The sequence below is a fragment of the Hemiscyllium ocellatum genome, chromosome 45 (genome assembly GCF_020745735.1).
Source record: "Hemiscyllium ocellatum isolate sHemOce1 chromosome 45, sHemOce1.pat.X.cur, whole genome shotgun sequence".
Lineage (NCBI taxonomy): Eukaryota > Metazoa > Chordata > Chondrichthyes > Orectolobiformes > Hemiscylliidae > Hemiscyllium > Hemiscyllium ocellatum.
The window spans coordinates 12725078-12744886 of NC_083445.1; the positions used below are offsets into that span (position 1 = coordinate 12725078).

General features: G+C 45.5%; 1 protein-coding gene across 2 annotated transcripts in view; it reads right to left on the bottom strand.

The window, feature by feature from the left end:
• The window catches only part of camsap3 (calmodulin regulated spectrin-associated protein family, member 3), a 203445-nt gene that overhangs the window by 86456 nt on the left and 97180 nt on the right, over positions 1 to 19809 (bottom strand). For both annotated transcript variants that reach the window (XM_060855234.1, XM_060855233.1), the window contains exons 3-4: positions 5034 to 5195; positions 2618 to 2701 (exon numbers count right to left, since the gene is read on the bottom strand). In XM_060855234.1, coding sequence (XP_060711217.1) covers positions 2618 to 2701; positions 5034 to 5195 — 246 coding nt within the window. The remainder of the gene's footprint in view (positions 1 to 2617; positions 2702 to 5033; positions 5196 to 19809) is intronic.

Below are 19809 nucleotides of genomic sequence, written 5' to 3' on the forward strand. Positions count from 1 at the left end.
TTGTCATTTTTATAATTGACTTGGACACAGGCATAGGTGGATGGGTCAGTAAGTTTGCAGATGACGCTAAAGTCAGTGGAGTAGTGGACGGTTTGGAACAATGTTACAGGTTGCAGGGGGACTTGGATAAACTGCAGAATTGGGCTGAGAGGTGGCAAATGGAGTTCAATGCAGCTAAATGTGAGGTGATGGATTTTGGGAAGAAGAACAGGAAGGCAGAGTACTGGGTGAATGGAAAGATTCTTGGTAGTGTGGATATGCAGAGGGATCTTGGAGTCCTGAAAGTTACCACCCGGGTTGATAGTGCTGTTAAAGTGGCATACAGTGTGTTCGGTTTCATTGGTAGAGGGATCGAGTTCCAGAGCTATAATTTCATGCTGCAACTGTACAAAACACTAGTGCGCCCACACTTGGAACATTGTGTACAGTTCTGGGTCGCACCATTCCAGGAAGGATGCGGAAGCACTGAAAAAGGTGCAGAGGAGGTTTACCAGGATGTTGCCTGGTCTGGAGGGAAGGTCTAATGAGGAAAGGCTGAGAGTTTTGGGTCTGCTCTCATTGGAGAAGGCGGCTAAGAGGGGATTTGATAGAGACATACAAGACAGAGGATTGGATAGGGTAGACAGTGAAAGTCTTTTTCCTAGGATGATGATGTCAGCTTGTACGGCGGGGGCATAGCTGCAAGTTGAGGGGTGATAGATTTAAGACAGAGGTCAGAGGCAGGTTCTTTACTCAGAGGGTGGTAAGGGCGTGGAATGCCCTACCTGCTAATGTAGTTTACTCAGTCACGAGGGAGATTTAAACAATCCTTGGATAAGCACATGGATGATAATGGGATAGTGCAGGGGGATGGGCTCAGATTAGTTCACAGGTCGGTGCAACATCGAGGGCCGAAGGGCCTGTCCTGAACTGTATTATTCTATGTTCTATGTTCTCTCCTGTCCTGGCCATTACAGAAGGAAAGGGGCAAACTCAGGCTGTGCTTCACCTCCACATTGGGGTAAACCTGCTCTCAACAGCATTTCAGGTGGGGAATAAGAAACCTAATTGTATTTCAATAGATTCAGTTCAATTCACAATCCTGTCTTGCTCCAAGTACCGGCTTTCACAGAGAAAAAGCTACTCCTACGACACACTCCAAGCCACCGATGTTAAGGCCTGCTCCATTTCACCTCAGATTGGAACCTCACTCTTGCTCCTTGGCCTCTGTTTAGCCAGAAGGCACTTAAATGTTCCCCATCACCCTCCCTGGGCTGTAGCAACCCACCCAACCCCAGTACAGCAGAAATCAGGAGGTCAATCTGAACCTACAGGCCACTAAAACACTTCATCCACAGACTGCATGTGATCTGACATGAAGCTTGACCACTGCTCCAGTGACAAGATGCTATAGAGTCGAAACCTATACGACAGGTCGAGATCGAGGAGTTCTGATGCTCTTGAGATACCTGCTGCGTCAGCACCACTTGGAAACACCTAGCCTTGCTATCTTGTAGCTACTACACAGCTGGATTGCCTTGAAAGACACTGGCAAGATGAGAGAGAGTGAGAGAGACAGAGAGAGAGACAGAGAGAGAGACAGAGAGAGAGACAGAGAGAGAGAGAGAGAGACAGAGAGAGAGAGAGAGACAGAGAGAGAGAGAGAGACAGAGACAGAGAGAGAGAGACAGACAGAGAGAGAGAGAGAGAGACAGACAGACAGAGAGAGAGAGACAGAGAGAGAGACAGAGAGAGAGAGACAGAGAGAGAGAGAGAGAGAGAGAGAGAGAGAGAGAGAGAGAGAGAGACAGAGAGAGAGAGAGAGAGAGACAGAGAGAGAGAGAGACAGAGAGAGAGAGAGAGAGACAGAGACAGAGACAGAGAAAAAATGCCAATTGCAATGCTGGTGGCAACCAATACCTTGCGGGCATCAGGCAGCAAAGTGGGACAACAAAACCACCATCAGAAGGTCAACTCTGAGCAAACTGCCAGATTGCAGAAATATTCTGGTGGTGTCCATCCTCTAACATGAAATTAATATTTGTAATTAATACAAATATTACCAAATCAGATGGCAGTGGGAAAAATTATGCGAATAGCCAGCGCAAATCACTGGGAAAACAAAAAATCATTGAGCACTGGTTAGAAATACTAGAGGAGCATTTCCAGAAACAGTAACCCTGGTTGTATCACCAGCCTCAAAAAACCCCATGCCATTTGCTAATTCCTATTCTGAAAGAATTAGGTAAAGGGTTATAAATATCAGAGGTTATGGTCTTGCAGATTTGAAGTTCTGCGTGCAAAAGGGACGATATTCTTCCATTTGCCCCCAGTCCTCCAACCCTCACATTCTCTCCTAATTTCAAGTTTCAATTCAATGATCTCAGTCCATTTGACCACTGAATTCTAGACGTTTCTCAAATTAAGCTGTTCAAAATAGAAGCAAAAATTTAAAAAACAAATCAACTCCTCACAAGAGTGAAGACTCAGAATATCAGTTCAGAAACTAACCTCAAAGACAAGGTAAGAAGCACTCAAAAGAAAGACATAGTGCCAACAGGCGAAAGGCAGTGAGATCGGATGCACAGAGACATGGCTGTCATTACATACAGAAAATGTTCAACAGTTAGTCCCTTACCCCTTGGCTTGTCGGATTGTCTATGCCAGGCTGTAGTCTGAGCTGGTGCAGCCGTTCAGAGACATCTTTTAACTTCTGGTTTATCTGAGCAATGGAAAACAGGATATTAGAACCTATTAAACGCAAACTGTCACACTCCTTCCAAAAGACCCCTTTCAGACAGTTGCCAGTTTTGATTCGAGTTGTTGGGAATTTATGATTAGTTACTGACATCTGAGGGCTATTATACGAAGGGTATAGCATAGGAACAGGCCACTCGTCCCAAATGGTTCTGTACTGGCAATTGGTGCTCCACTTGAGCCTTCAGTCTGCATCCAATACTCTCCAGAATTTTGAGAAGATTTGTAGCTCCGGTTGAGATTCTGGATGTAGGCTTGCTCGCTGAACTGGAAGGTTCATTTCCAGAGGTTTTGTCATCATACTAGGTAACATCATCAGTGAGCCTCCGGATGAAGCGTTGGTGGCATGCCCCACTTTCTGTTTACGTGTTTGGGTTTCCTTGGGTTGGTGATGTCATTTCCTATGGTGGCATCATTTCCTGTAGTGATGTTATTTCCTGTTCTTTTTCTCAGGGGGTGAAAAATCGGATCCATGTCAATGTGTTTGTTGATAGAGTTCCGGTTGGAATGCCCTGTTTCTAGAAATTCTCATGCACGTCTTGGTTTGGCTTGTCCTAGGATGGATGTGTTGTCCCAGTCGAAGTGGTGTCCTTCCTTATCTGTATGTAAGGATACTAGTGAGAGAGGGTCATGTCTTTGTGGCTAGTTGATGTTCATGTATCCTGGTGGCTAGTTTTCAGCCTGTTTGTCCAAGGTTGTGTTTGTTACAGTTCTTGCAAGGTATTTTGTAAATGTCCACTATCCAGAATAGAATGGACTTTCTCCCCTCACATCAGCAGAAATAAAACAGATATCACATACAGAAACACATGCTACATACCCCAAACCATCCTGTGTAGTACAACATTCAGTGTAATTCCATCCTGGGAAACACTGGTGCCAAGGACAGTCAGAAGGGGGCTGGTTGGAAGAAGGGGGGGCGTGGGGTGGGGGAGTGTGGAGAAGCTCAACAGAACTTGCCCGGAGGTTAATCCAAATAAACATTGGGCAACATTGAAAAGACAGGGTCTTCACTGCGACCTCAGCTGGTGTGGGGATTTGAACCCCTGCTGTTGTTGTCTCTCCACATTAAAAACCAACTGCTCAGCCAACCAAGCTAGCCCACTCAGTGCTAAGTGTGATTAGCAGACCAAAGATTGAGAGAAGGGGTGGAACACATTTTTGTTGGACAGGGGCTGTGCTCACACGCTTGATAAATGGTCAACATGACTTCACAGCAGCTTCGAGGAGATGTGCCCACTGTAGGAATAAGCAAAAGCCTTCTCTGAAAGAAACCTTCGAGTCTGACCCACTGTAACCCTTTCCCACCCACTCAGTCACAAGTGGACAATCTTGCTCTCAGTCAATCCAACAGAGTCAAGGCAAATAAGAAGTGAAACAAGTCTCCCCTCCATCCCCAAACATGGTCTTCAGATTGCCACTTAATACAAAGGGTGCCCCGAGTTGCTATCTCCATCAGGAGAGATAGAATATATTTGGAGAAAAGAATTCCAAATTAAGAGTGGTAAACTAACCAAGGCTTTGGTGGAGCTAGTACAGATATCTCAGGGACGAATGGCCCGTGTGTGTCAGGTATAGACAACATTGGCATATTGCCACTGCCTTGAGAAGGCAGCCAACATCATCGAAGACCCCTCTCACCCCAGTTATATCCTCTTCCAGAAGATACAAAAGTTTCAAAAACACATACCAAGGAACTGAAGAACAGCTTCTTCCTCGCTGTTATCTGATTCAGGAACAGACCACTCATACATTAGAGTTGATCTTTCTCTGTAGCTGTAACACTATATTCTGTTCTATTACCCTGATGTACTTATGTAAGGGATGATACATCTGAATAGTGCGCAAAACAATACTTTGCACTGTATCTCGGTACATGTGACAAGTATAACAAATAAAGCAAACATGCAGCTCTGAAGACAAAGTTAAGTCCACAGTTCAAAAACAAATTATTTTTTGAAGGTAAATGCCTGAAAGTGTTTATAAGACAACTTCATTTCGAAAACTTTTATTCAAATTTCTTAATGGTGCCTGTCGTCATTATTTGTTATAGTGGGAACAGCACTGGACTCCGGTCACCAGCTTAAAAAGATAACCCCTCCAAGGCCAGGCCAATGTATTAAGTGATGACAGTGCACAGTAAGGCCTCAGTCACCCACTGGGTCCAACATCAACACCACTGGCTCACGGCTGAGGTCATACCATTAATAAATCTGACCCTGTGGAAAGGGCAAAGTCATTTCAGCAGACACCAAAGAAATAAAAACAAAACAGCAGTCTTTCGATAAGATAGTTACCTTATCAACCCAGAGCAGCAGACTGTACTCCGTGCTGGATAAGACTTCTTTTGATGGACTGTGGCTCCCCATTCCCTCTGTGTCCAGTGCCACTTTCCTGCCACGCAGTGTTTCCATCATGTACGCAGTCATCAGGCCATCAATAACAGCCAAGTGGGCACCCTGGTTGGCACAAAAAAGAGAGCTTGCATCATTTATTCAGCCAAGCCAACGTCACCCGCCCAGCCACGCCCTCCGTTGTGCTGAGCTGCACTGCCCTGGTGTGGCCTGTTCCTGTTTCACTTTCGGAATGGCGCCAAACTACTATTACCGGATAAATGGAAGCCATGAGGCGAAAAGATGACAGTTGCACCGAAGCCACAATGTGAACCAGCCCATGCCACATTTTCAATTGGCCTTTATGAATAATAGATTAGATTAGATTACTTACAGTGTGGAAACAGGCTCTTCGGCCCAACAAGTCCACACCGACCCGCCGAAACGCAACCCACCCAGACCCCTACATTTATCCCTTACCTAACACTACGGGCAATTTAGCATGGCCAATTCACCTCACCCGCACATCTTTGGACTGTGGGAGGAAACCGGAGCACCCGGAGAAAACCCACGCAGACACGGGAAGAATGTGCAAACTCCACACAGTCAGTCACCTGAGTCGGGAATTGAACCCGGGTCTCAGGCGCTAACCACTGTGCCACCGTGCTGCCCATATAAGCCTGTTTTGGGGAGTACTGTACCCCCCACGTCTTTTACAGCTCTTCCTTTCATCAAGCCCAACACCAATTTGAAAATACAAATTCTACGTTTGGATTTAAACCCTCCTTGCACTGGGTGTTCCTCCAGCGACCACGTGAACATTAATTGAACTCCTTACGACAATATTAACTGTAAACACAAGCCATTTTGAGGCGGTCTCCAACACATTCAGTAGCCCATTTTAAATCAGAATGTCAAACCAAGCTGACTGATTATTTGTTACCCACCCCCCGCCGCCACCCAACACGAGACCAGTAGATACTCCTAATCAGAGTGAATCGACTGCTGTCTGAGCTGGTGAGATTGACCAGAACAAGCTAATATTAGCTAGGAGTGAAGAGTGAGGTGTAATCACAGTGAAAGGATGCAAGGTCCTAAAAAACAACAAGGACATCAAAAGGGTAGGTAGGATCACAATCAAGAGCTAGCAACCGTATGGAAATAGACCCTTCTGCCCAACCTGTCCATGCCGATCAGATATCCTAAATTAATCTAGTCCCATTTGCCAGCACTTGGCCCATATCCCTCTAAACCCTTCCTATTCATATACCCATCCAGATGCCTTTAAAATGTTGTAACTGTACCAGCATCCACATCCTCTGGATGCTCATTCCACACATGCACCATCCTCTATGCAAAAAGGTTACCCTTCAAGTCCTTTTCGAATCTCTCCCCTCTCACCTTAAACCTATGCCCTCTAGTTTTGGACTTCCCTACCTGGAGAAAAAGACCTTAGTTATTCACCCTAAAAAATCACGAGGGGCATGGATAAACCTCTGTAAGGTCAGCCCTCAGCCTCTGACCCACCAGGGTAAACATCCCCAGCCTGTTCAGCCTTTCCCTATAGCTCAAACCCTGACATTTCCTTGTACATCTTTTCTGAACCCTTTCAATTTTCACAACAGCCTTTCCATAGCAGGGAGATCAAAAATGAATGCAGTATTTCAAAAGTGGCCTAACCAATGCCCTGTACAGCCGCACGACCTCCCAACTCCTACACTCAATGCACTGACCAGTAAAGGCCAATAAACAAAGAGAATGATCCACTCATTCAGCTTACCCCATTTCTGACACCTCATTGGTCGCTAAGGGCTTGGAGTTATCCAATAGGTCATGAGAATTGCGACATAAATGCAAATCTTTTCCCTGTAAAGTGAGATATGGGCCATACTTGACAATTGTTATGACACTGGGGTAAATCCAGCCCCTCGCTGCTAATTTAAACCTGTAATACCGAAATCAAAATTCAGCAGGCAAGAAACAATTCTCAAAAGTCACGATTAAAAGAAAAAAAATTAACTTTATTTTTTAAAGTCTAACAGCGAATAATTAACTATTTACAACTCCTTTCTCTAACCTATCTTTTGTCTTTCCCTCTACAATACTAGTCCAATTAATCTCCCGATTAAGATTTACGAAAAAATTCAAATTTCAAAACCAGCCAGCTGTCGAGTCTTTTCTTTGTATCTTCCTCTGTAGGTTTGTTTTCCAGGTTGGTGTTGATATTTTTCCTCTGTGCAAACTTCTTCTCCAGACAGGTACCTCTCAGAGTTCTCACTAACAGCCTACATCTGTTGGTCTTTTGACAGTTCTCCCCCAACTGTTCAATTTGGTAGTATTTATACCCCAATGCATCAGATTGTTTCATTTGTTTTAACATCGTCAAAATTCCAAATTCAAACTTGATTGGAGTTTAGAATCTTGGGGCATTATTCAAACTGAGTGGCCAAATTTGATTTTTTTTGGTCTGAAAGCAATCCAGGTACTGCTAGCTGATGGACCAAATGTTACATGGTAAATTTTCCAGTACTCTATAAGCTTCTCTAAGTCTTTCAACTTTCCTAAAGATACAGTATCCCTTACACCTTCCTAACACAATCATTTCGGAACGCTGACTGGAACAGAGACCACACAGGCTGTGAAATGTGGGCAGGAGGACAATTCTCCAAATGTACCAGCAAAGCCAAAGTAAATCTGCTGCAATTGGAGAGACCATATAATCACAATCTGACTCCCTAAAGCAAAACTAAACTGACTGTGGATCAGAGAGAGGAATTGGAAGAGGGCGAGAATTAAAACACATGGATCCAAAAGTTCCATCAAACCAATACCCATGCTCCAAATGTTCAGAATGGTTTCTCCCCAGATGGATTTGTAAACAGGAATGCAGAGACTCTGCCAAGCCTCAATGTTACGTATGCCAAAGGATGAAAATCTTCCGTATTTATTTTTAAACTTATGCTGTCACCTTGCCCATGTGATTTTTTTTTTTGGTTTTATGAATTTACTATTCCTCGGTTTATTTAGTGAATAGGAAAGCCTTTTTTTTTTAAATAATAGAGAGGGAAGGGCCTAGGTTTTGGTCAGCCTGTCCTTGTTCCCCATAGCAACGAGGGTCAAAGTTCACATGAGTGCGGTCTCAAGCCATATGACGTGGTTTTGGCTGATTGTAGTACACTGACAAAAAATAAAAAACGCTCAGTGGTTCGCACTGCTGCCTCACTGTGCCAGGGACCCGGGTTTGATTCCAGCCTTAGACAACTATCTGGGTGGAGTTTGCACATTCTCTCTGTATCTGCGTGGGTTTGCTCTGGATTGTGGGAGGAAACTGGAGCACCCAAGGTGGATTAACCATGGGAAGTGCAGGGTTATTGGGATAGGGTAAAGGGTCGATGGTCGGTCTGGGTGGAATGTTCGGAGGGTCATTGTGGGCTGGTCGTCAGTGACATCTTCTGACTAGCCCTGATAAAAAAAAATGCTTTCCAAAAAGAGGTTTCCACAAAACTCAGCCTCATCCTTCGAAACTCCAGTGAAGATAATCCAAACCAAGCCAGTCTCTCTTCAGGTAGGCCTGCCATTAAAGGAATTAGTTTGATGATGGGGCGGAGGCAAATCAGGGGGTGGTTAAACATCTCATCCACCATCTGATGAAGGAGCAGTGCCCTGAAAGCTAGGGCTTCCAAATTCACCTCCTGAACTAAAAGTTGGTGTTGTGTGATTTTTAACTTTGTCCATGACCTTCAACATGGAGTATGGTGGTTCAAGGGGGTCAGCTCAACACCACCTTCACAAAGGGCAACTAGGGATGAGTAATACATGCCAGCCCAGCCAGCAACTCCCACTCCCTGCCAAAGAGAAAGCTCCCAGTCAATTACTACTTTAGGAACTGGAAGGGAGATATAAAAAGCAATAATTGACAGGAAGATATTTAAAGAAAGTCGAGTCACAACAGAATACCAGGAAGATTCAATAACAGACTGAGTTGGACCCAATCCACCTCCTACACCCTTAAAAGGGAGGGTTATATTCTTCCATGAGACTTCACAGCTCAGCATCTCTTGTATAGTTGGGACTTGTTTAACTTGGGGACGGAGTGTGCCATCAGTGCACAGGGTAAACATCAATTGCCCCATATACGGGCAAAACCACCCCTTTTAAAAGGGCAAAATGGCTGACTCGCAGAGATTTGGGATGTGAGACACTGTTGTTGTGCTACGTGAAGCCTACTTCACAACCTGGAATCAGGTTGCCCCCTCAGCAAACAGGGACCAAGCATCAGAGGTAGTGCATGCAGCTGTAAAAACATAGGGTTCAGTCCCCACTCCCAAAACCCAGAGTCTGGAGCAGCAACATCAGTGGGGAACAAAGGGACAGGCTACAGCGAGAGACGTGACAGTTTTTAGATGAGATTTGAACCCATGTGGCCATTCGCCTTCGTATCTGATCATGGGGTCCTGGGGACAGCAACCAGTTTCCCCAGCCAGTCATTTGCTCCAGATCTCAGAAACGAGACAGCACAGAAGTGGGCCACTTGGCCCATCTTGTCCGTGCCGGCCTAAAGACACCCAGCTGTCCTTTCTAATCCCACCGCCCTGGAGCTTACAGGAGGTACTTATCCAGGCACCCTTTCACACAAAATATTAAAAAAAAGAATTTAGGCTCTCTGCCTCTAGCACCAACTCAAAGGCAGTGAGTTCCTGACCCCCCCCCACCCCCTCTGCAGGATTAAAGCTCCCCTGCATGTTTTTCTTGGGTTGCATCAATTGGTGGCCATTTTGAACAATGGGACACCAGTAACTGCACTCCAAAAGACACTTCACAGCTCGAGGGTAGCTCCTTGGGGTGCTATACAAATGAAGTGCTTTCGGCGTTTCCGAGAGCCATGAGTCGGAGAGCGACCAACCCTTCGCAATCCCTCTCGGGGGGAACTTGTACATGGCTGCATTTATTTGGCCCGCCCAGTGATACCTGATTGGAAGGAACGCACAGACCAAAAGAAATGTGTTGCTGGAAAAGCACAGCCGGTCAGGCAGCATCCGAGGAGGAGAGTCGACGTTTCAAGCATCCCTGATGAAGGGCTTATGCCCGAAACGTCAACTCTCCTGCTTCTCAGATGCAGCCTGAAACGCCATGCTTTTCCAGCACTGCACTTTTTCACTCCAACTCTCCAGCATCTGCAGCCCTCACTTTCTCCCAAAAAGCACAGACAGCCAATCTGGCGGCCATCTTTTGTGCAAAGCAGGATCCGGGAATGCCAACCCGGGAACAGCCAGAAAACCCGATTGGGAGTGGGGGGGGAAACATTGGCCACCACACGGTGGTTGGAGGGGGCTCCTCTTTTTTTTAAAAGAGGTGATTAACGACGGGATATTTTACATCTTCCCGAGGGGGAAAACGGGGGCCTCAATTTGACATCCTGGCCAAAAGGCAAACGCTCCCCGCGGTGGAGGGTCAGCCAGATGGCCTCTGGAATGGGACTCAAACCCCATGAAAGCTCCAGACTGAGGCAGTGGAGAGGGCATTACCCACCTGAGCCATAGCCCAGGCTGATGCAGAGGGACAGCTCCAGGATATCTTAAGAATCACACTTACGGCCATAATGCCGAAAGACTCGGGTGGATTGGGTGGCGCAGCTCACTTCATGACAAACCGTGGGCACGGATACCTCACGGACAAACCAACTGGAAACTGCCAGGACAGGGGACCCCGCGCGACAAACAAACCAAAAGGATTCGATAAAAATAATCGGACAGAGGAAGCACTTTCATTCCGCGTTAAAATGCCAAGCACTGACCATTCTGCTCCCCCCATACTCAGTCACGATGCAGATGTAATGATTGCTTCCACATGGATCAGATTATGAACGGTCTGCAAACCCAAGGATCTAGCTGCTGTAACTGAGGGGCCCCCTCTCCCCAAACACACTCTGGTTCTCCAACCACATGTTTCCTGCAAGCGTCCACTAATCCTGACACCCTCAGGAGCAGTCTGTGGAGCAATGAGTGCTCTCAGCAATTTCTGGTTTCAGACAGCCTTCTGCACTTCACCTGGGGATCACTGGGAATGACCAACCCATTGCACAGAGTTGGAGTTGAACTTCCACCCCGCCAACCCACCCCAACCTCCTTTCCTTTCCTCCCCGAGGAATAAAAATTAAAATTTGTTTCCAATAACACTTTCCTAAATTGCATTAGGGCAGATAGAAAGGAAGTTTTGTGTTTTTTTAAATTTCACTCGCAGGACTGTGGTCCCTGACTGGACCCAGCATGTATTGCCCATCCCTAATTAGTTAGGAATCAACCTCATTGCTGAGAGTCTGTAGGCCAGACCAGCTAAAGATGGCAGATTTCCTTCCTCGAAGGGTATTAGCGATCCAGCTGGGTTTTCACAACAATTGGTAACAGTTTCACAATCTTTGTTAAGACTCTTAAATTCAGAACTTCTGTCTTTGGTGGTGAATTCAAGTTCATTCAAACCTGGGTCCCTCGAGACTTAGCTAGGCCTCAGCATTCACGAACACCACTAGGCCATTGCTTCCCCAAGTGGCTAAAGGGCTAAAAGGTACGCAGAACCTGAAACAGACGGTGTAAGATTTCTGAGAGATACTAGCTTCAGTAAGGATGAGGAAATGATGGAAAATTTTAAACAATCAAAGTTGCAAAATGACATAGCAACACATTTATGATTTGGACAGAACCGCTTTCTGTGGTAGAGAATTCCACAGGCTCCCCACTCCCTGGGTGAAGAGATTTCTCCTCATCCCAAATCTAAATGGCCAATTCCATATCTTTAAACTGAGCACGCTGGGCTCCCCCATCATGAGCAACATGCTTGCTGTGTTCACTACGTCTAACCCTGTCAGAATTCTATAGGTTTCTCAGAGATTTCCCTCATCCTTCTAAGCAATATCAACAGCCTGCAAATGCAGATACCTCATAGTGCGTCAAACACAAGCTCAATTAACATCAAATTCCCCTGTTTGCATCTCTACTTGGTAAAGGGTGCGTGTGCATGCATGTGCGGGGGTCTGGGCATGTATGTGTAGATGTGGGTCCAGGCACATGTTTGCATGGGTATCCATGGGTACCAGCATGTGTGCGTCTGCCTGTGTGTGTGTGCGTTCATTAACTTGGTGGTTGGGGGGGGGGGGGGGGGGGGTCTGCAATCTACCGATAAGCAACTCCCGCTCAGGGATATTGTGTTCTGATCCAAGTTCCAATGGTCTCCCTACAACAACCCCCGCCCCCCATACAATTACCCCTCGTCGCTAATTTATTTGACGTCCGATTATATTTTCCCAGGCTACCTTGATATGACTTTCCAAAATGCAAGCCCTCACATTTATCTAAATTAAATTTCAGTTGCCATTTCTCGACCCACTTGCCCAGCTGATCAAGATCTTGCTGCAATTTCTGAGAAGCTTCCTTACTGTCCACAATACCACCTATTTGAGTGTCAACTGCAAACTTACTAATCATGCTTTGTTCATTCTCATCCAAAACATCGATATAGATAACAAACAGCAATGTGGCCGCACCAACCCGAGGCACTCCATTAGTCACAGGCCTCCAGTCCGACAAGCATCCTTCCACTATTACCCTCTGCTCCTTACCAACAAGCCAATTTTGTATGCAGTTTGCCAGTTCCCCCTGGATTCCATGTGATCAAACCTTCCAGAGCAGCCAGTCATGTGGAACCTTATCAAAGGCCTTACTGAAATCCATATAGACTACATCGACCGCCCTGCCCTCATCAACCTTCCTGGTCACTTCATTAATTCGCGGTTCCAATTTACTACCATTCCATAAACATACCCTTTGGCAAAAGGCAAATTCTCATATGCAGTTCTCCAATCCAGGAGGAAAAAAACATCACGGGGATATGTATAGGAAGGGTATAGAGGGATCTGGGTCAAATGCTGGTAAATGGGACCAGATTAATTTAGGATATCTGGTCAGCATGGTTGTGTTGGACCAAAGGGTGGGTTTCCACGCTCTGCATCTCTATGACATTCTGACGTTAAGAGAAAGTTGAGACAGAGTAGCTGCTAGGAGCCATTCACTAAAACATGTGATGACGCAGTCACTTTAAAAAGGTGCTTTTGTCCTTGTTTGCTTTTTGGAGAGGTCATAATGGTGGAGGTACTGAAGAGTCTAGTTTAACAATGAAAGGGGAACGGCCAGTACTTCGAGGTCCGGCTTTCTCTACTTTGTTTTAGCTGTAGAGTCACAAGATGTGCGGATCCAGGACTTGCAGGTTCAGTAAAATATTCCTCGGACCTTCTTCTCAAAGTTGTTCCCTCCTGCCTGTAAGAATCTGTGTTTGAATTTAGCTTTTTGCCAAGGGGTGTGTTTAAGGAATGTTGCTGTATTGGAACAGTTAATTAGTAATAGCTGCAGTATCAGGTCGGTTAAGTTTTCTAATAGTTACGGTATTCTAAATTCTGTTTTCTTTCCTTCAGGTTTCAACAGCAGTGTTTTGCTTTTTTGCTGTTTTGTTTCAAGCAGAGTGGTTTGACCAGCTGCATCACACCCACTCCCCAACTGCCTTTAAAATAAGGAAACATTAGAGTCTAGGCTACCTTTGTAAAATCTTTCTGGGGGGGGGGGGGGGGGGGGGTGTCTGTCCTGGGCCATAACAAGCTTCCAATTTTGTTAAAAGCCGAATAGTTTCTGACGCTTCCGAAAACCCCAAACCTTAAATCCTGATCAGAGCTGCTTTAATAAAATCCAAGGCTTCCCAAGCTGTTCGTTCTCATGATCTTGGTAGACTACTCCACGCCTCTGCCTACAACCTCTCTTCAAAACAAAACAAAAACTAGGATAAAATAACTTTGTGAAGCCACAGCATCATCACTGCTCCATCTACAGCATGTGGGAGGAGCTCACGCCAAAGAAAGCGTACTGCACGTGCTTCAATCCAATGGCCAGGTGGGAAAAATTGAACGGGAGCAGTCGGGGAAATAATATTCTTTATTTTAAAAAAAACACAAAAACAAACGAAGCCTGGCTGATGACTACAAAGGGAATTCTCTGACCCCTGGAAATCTTCATTAACTTCTTCAATATTCTATGATCACACCATTTAGCAAATCGGCAAATTCTCTCATGCAGTTTTCCAATCCAAGAGGAAAAAAACATCCAGTGGATATGGATAAGGAAGGGTTGAGAGAGATATGGCCCATTTACTTTGAATTCAGAGACTGATCTGTATGTCACCTTTGATGTCTTACAGATCTGTTCTCATTTCTAATGTGCAGAGAAAGCTTCAAAGCGCAAGATCTCAAAGCACAAAAATACAAGGCAATTTAATTGTCCTCTTTCAGCAGGGGAAATAAAATCTCCTGACGTTTATATTCCAGACTGGAGACACGTAAAGTCATTTCTTTTCTAACACGGTGGGTGCGTTCTTGCGCGACCCCGCACTAATATAAAAATCACGCCATAAAAATAGCACTTAAAAGTGTTGCCACTTTAAGTGATCACATTATAGCCAACACAGCTTTTTAAAGTTGATGCTTTAGAAAGTGTCCCCTATTCGTCAACTGCATTACAGTCAAATTACATTGACAAAACACACCTTATAATGGAATGACCTGGATTGAAAGGCACATCAATGTTTACCCATTGAAGAACTTACAAAACAGGGCTCAAAACCCACTTCGAACCCCATGGTCTGTTTGTGTTGATGGACAATTTACTGCAGATCACAGCTTGAGGACCACCATTTAACAACCTGGCATTGCAGGTAAAATGGAAATATCATCTCTTCCTCAAGTGCTGCTAGCCAGGCAGAGAGAGAGACAGCACGAAAACAGACACTTTGGTCCAACTAGCCCATGCTGAACAATGTGGAAATGAAACAGGTCAGAAGAACTTCAGAGGATTTGCACAGCTAATCATCTCAATCAACTGCTCACCTACCTTACCCAAAGGGAAGCTCCTCAATATGCCAACTCCTCTTGAGAATTCAGAGACTGATCTGTGTATTACCTTTCACTTCTTTCAGATCAGAACTCATTTCTAATCTGTTTGCATGTGTTGCGTTATTAATTGTTTTCATCTTTGTTCAGTCATAAGCTCTCTTATTACTCGAGGAAACCTGTCCATATTTTACAATAACTTCACTTGGGTCAGGGAGAAAAGGGATCCGCAAGGGAGCTGATCCTTTTCAAAGATCGATCTTGTTACAACCAACCGAATGGGGTATCAGAACAAAGAAAGGAGTCAGTTTATCCCTCCTCACCTGGGAGCTTAGCAGTTTGGGGTATCCCCCTTTCCAGAACTGGATCAAATTGGGGGATCTCACCCAGGGACTAAGTCCTAACAGGCCTCAGGGATTTGGTACAGATCCAACTGCTCCCTTCAGGAGCTACAGTAGAAGATCTCTACCCATTGGCTTGATCCATTCCATTCAGCCAATGCAACTAATATTAACCTTTTCAAAACCACAACCTTACACAACACTTTAATGGAATGAAATGAAGGTCACATTAAAACAAAGTGTAGCGATTGGACCGAGTTCATAAAATGAGCCCCCAATTGGATCAGATTAATAGCCTCAATCAGGGCACCCTGGCTGACAAATATAAACAGAGGTTCTGTTCACTTTGAGGGAGCTGGCTCTGAGCTCGCCGGGCCAGTGTCATGTACTTGGCGAAAGTGAGGGCTCTAGATGCTGGAGGTCAGAGTTGAGAGTGTGGCGCTGGAAAAGCGCAGCCGGTCAAGCAGCATCCGAGGAAGAGAGTCGACGTTTCAAGCATTCCTGACGAAGGGCTTTTGCCCAAAACGCCAATTCTCCTGCCCCTCGAATGCTGCCTGACCAACAGTGTCACGTGCTATGCACGTGTAAATAAAGGGTGACATGGTGATGGGATACCAGCCTTTGTAGAGTTTTATCACAAAGTACATCACCAAGCCACATCCGATGCGTTTACAGGACGTTTGAAATAACGTCTTTAAGGATGAAAGTGCAGTAGTGAGGCAGAGAGGTTTAGGGACAGAATTCCAAAACTTAGGGCTCAGAATTAAATCAAGGAACAAGCGCTAACATTTATCGATGATCTCAGGAGTGAGTTGGGGAATATACAAGAGACCAGAATTAAACAAGCACAGTTGCTCAGAGAGACATGGGCTGGAGGAGATTACAAAAATCACAAGGGGCAAGATCACAGAGGGATTTGAAAATAAGGATTTGATTTTTTTTTAAATGTCAAGACATTGCTTGACTGGGAACCAATGTCAGTCAGTGAGCACAGGTTGGGTGTGCAGGATCTATTGAGATTAGATTACAGATGTTAGGATTAAAAGGAAGGCTGAGGGATTTGAAAACTGCAAAAATGAAGGCATCTTTTGGACTGGGAACCAATGGAGGTGTACGAGTGTCCGGGGGCAAAGTGTCCTGGTGCAATTAAGCAAGACAGCAGAAATTTGGACAGCCTCCAGTTTCCGGAGAATGGAGGGGACCAGTCAGGAGGCAGGAAGAGACAACGAAGCAATCAAATAATATCCAGAAACATCTCCCTTTGGCAATTTCAGCACTGTTACTGCCTCTTCGAGTAAGGTCTTAGCTTTGAGTTTAGGACTGCATCTTCCTGTTCAAGACCCAGAAGTGGACATTCGTCTGGGCAGGCCACCACTGCGGGGATCACACGCTCACAGATTTATTTGTTTCAGTGAATGAACACCAGCAGCTCCCACTGGGCATATTGTATGGCCCTTGAGCTGGACTGGTCAATAGCCGTGGAGTTAAATCCAGGGTTTCAAATGCTCCCAGAGGCCACTTTACATGGCGTTGCAGTAAATGTCCTATGACAGCACTTGTCTTGACAGGATCACCACACACAGCACCATCTGTCAGGAGTGAAGGAAGAACAAACACACATAACTACTCTCTAGCAAGTCACCAACCTGTGTTGAGTGAGTCCAGCCTGACACTGTTGGGGAGGGGGGGTGGGGGGGTTGCTGGTGCTGGCATGAAGAACAGCAACAATTGCTTCAAAGTGGGTTCTGTACCCTTGAATGTACAGGGTTCAGGCCTTGGTCAGTGGTTGGGGGTGGGTGGGGGTACACGCCTAAGTAGTGAATTATCCTGACACACCCAACTTGGATTAACATTCCCGCTCATTAGCACAGCCACTATCAAGTCCTTGTGCTGGGCTTGCCCTTATTGAGAGTGAGAGAGGCAGCCAACGTTCATACTGCAGACTTGACTGGAAAACACATCAAAATGGGTTCCAAAGAAGGGCCATATTGAACTCGAAATGTTAACTCTGTTTCTCTCTCTCTCTCCTAACGCCACCAGACTGGAGTTTCTCCCGCAATTTCTATTTCTGTTCTATTTTACACGGGCTAGAATGGTTGAGAGAGCTCGGATATTCTGCTGGCACTGTAGGAGAGTGTCGACGCCCTTTTATCTGTGACAAACCTTTGCAGGTAAATTTAAAATCTTGTCATGTTGCTCTCTACAGCAAAGTGCAATTTTAAACTGTACTTGCCTAGCCAGAGACTCCATCAGGCTGCCTGGATTTTACTTTATTTTAAGTAAAAAGGAGAATAAAACGAGGAGGTGGGGGGAGGGAGAGAGGAGGTGGGGCTTTGGTGTGACATAGGCATCCCAGTCTACCAGGCTCTGGGTGGGCCAATGAAAGTAAGTTTTACCTCCAGCCTTCAGCACCTATTCAGGGCTGAGAAGCCTGGGGTCCCAACTGCTGAGATGAAGGAGGTAGAAAGGAAAGACAGTAACCTGAACTAATAACAGCATGTTGGAGATACTCAACCAGTCTGGCAGCAACAGGGAAATAATGTTCGTGCTGACTCTCATTTGGAACTGAAGAAAAAGATGAAAATCACAATCATTATACAGAGTCAGGCTATCTGGTCCATTCGGCCTGCACTGACTCACGCAGCCATACAGTACAGAAACAAACCCTTCAGCCCAACCAGTCCATACCAACCTATCGCATTTCCAACAGCCCTCCCCACCTTTTAATTTTAGCCTGCTTGGCACACTTTCCTCATTCCTGAAGAAGGGCTCATGCCCGAAACGTCGATTCTCCTGCTCCTTGGATGCCGCCTGAGCTGCTGCGCTTTTCCAGCAACACATTTTCAGCTCTGATCTCCAGCATCTGCAGACCTCACTTTCTCCATACCAACCATAATCCCAAACTAAACTAGCGCCAACTGCCTGCTCCTGGCCCATATCCCTCCAATCCTTTCCTATTCACGTACTTATCCAAACGTCCTTTAAAGGCTGTAATTATACTCACGTCCACCACTTCCACTGGAGGTTTATTCCACACACCAACCACCCTCTGTGCAAAAATGTTGCCCCTCATGTCTTCATTAAAGATCTCTCCTCTCACCTTAAAAATATGTCCCCTCATCTTGAAATCCCCCACCTGAGGGAAAAGATAGCTGCCAATCAGCTTATCTGTACCCCTCATGAGTTTATAAACCTCCACAAGGTCACCCCTCAAACTCCTTCACACCAGTGACAAAATCTGAGCCTATCCAGCTTCTCCTTCTACCTCAAACTCTCCATTCCTGGCAACATCCTGGTAAACCTCTTCTGAAGCCTCTCCAGTTTAATAGTATCCTTCCTATAACTGGGCAAACAGAACTAGACATGTGTACTGCAGAAGAGGCCTCAATAAAATGTCCTGTACAACCTCAACATGAATCCCCAAGCATGCAAAACATCATCTTAACCATCTAGTCTATATATAGCGCAAGTTTCAAAGAACTATGAACCTGAACCCCTTGATCTCACTGTTCGATAGCACGACCCAAGGCCCTTTGATTTGGTTCCAATCCTCTCCTTCACCCTGTACATTGGATGGTTACTTGAACAGAAGCAACGTCCTCTTGAAAAGCTCAATTCCAGACAGTACATTCCAGATTCAAACTACTTACAGTAGGGTTTGTTGTTGAAAAAGTGGGGAGAACGCCAAGTGGAACGAAAGGAAAGGTCATGAATAGGTTGGGTGAAGGAGATTGCTTTCAAAGATCAAGGTGAGGATTGAACAATGTTTGTAGACAAAGGACAAACTATTGACCCACAGAAGATGTTAACAACAGAGTAAAGGCAATAAATCAAATGTATGAAAATAAGATACAGGTGCAGGTTTCAGGTGGGTGGGGGGGGGGGGGGGGGAAGAGAGAAGAGAGAAAACAGGAGAGAATTTCAAAACGGAGGCAACAAACCTAAACTTAAACTGCTTCTTTATTGCCAAGGTTCTGCCTCAGGCATACGTTTCCACAAGATTAATGGTTTATTTACCTCAGCGCTGTTTAACCAAACACATTCGCCACATCTTTTCCACATTAACCAGAGGATGACAGCAGAAAGGTGTTCAAAATTCACAACAGACTACAGTAGCAGCTGCACACACAGAGAGCAAAGAAATGCTCATTTCGGCATTTCCTGGTCAAGACACGCAAACCTCTCTCCAGATGTTCCCAACGTGACCGGGGGGGCCTCAAACACAACAACTGCATTTAAGTGAAGCCAGTCACAACTGGAATTGCACCCCTTGTACATAAGAGTACACCAGGAGTGCCACATCTCTCAAACAGGAGCATCAGTGAACATCACAGAGTAACAGCGCTGACAGAATAACAGCCCTTGGCTTCATCATAGTACTGCCAGTCAGGGAAGCAATGGCCTAGTGGTATCATCACTGGACTGTTAATCCAGAGACACTAGGTCATATTCTGGGGACCCTGGTTCGAATCCCACC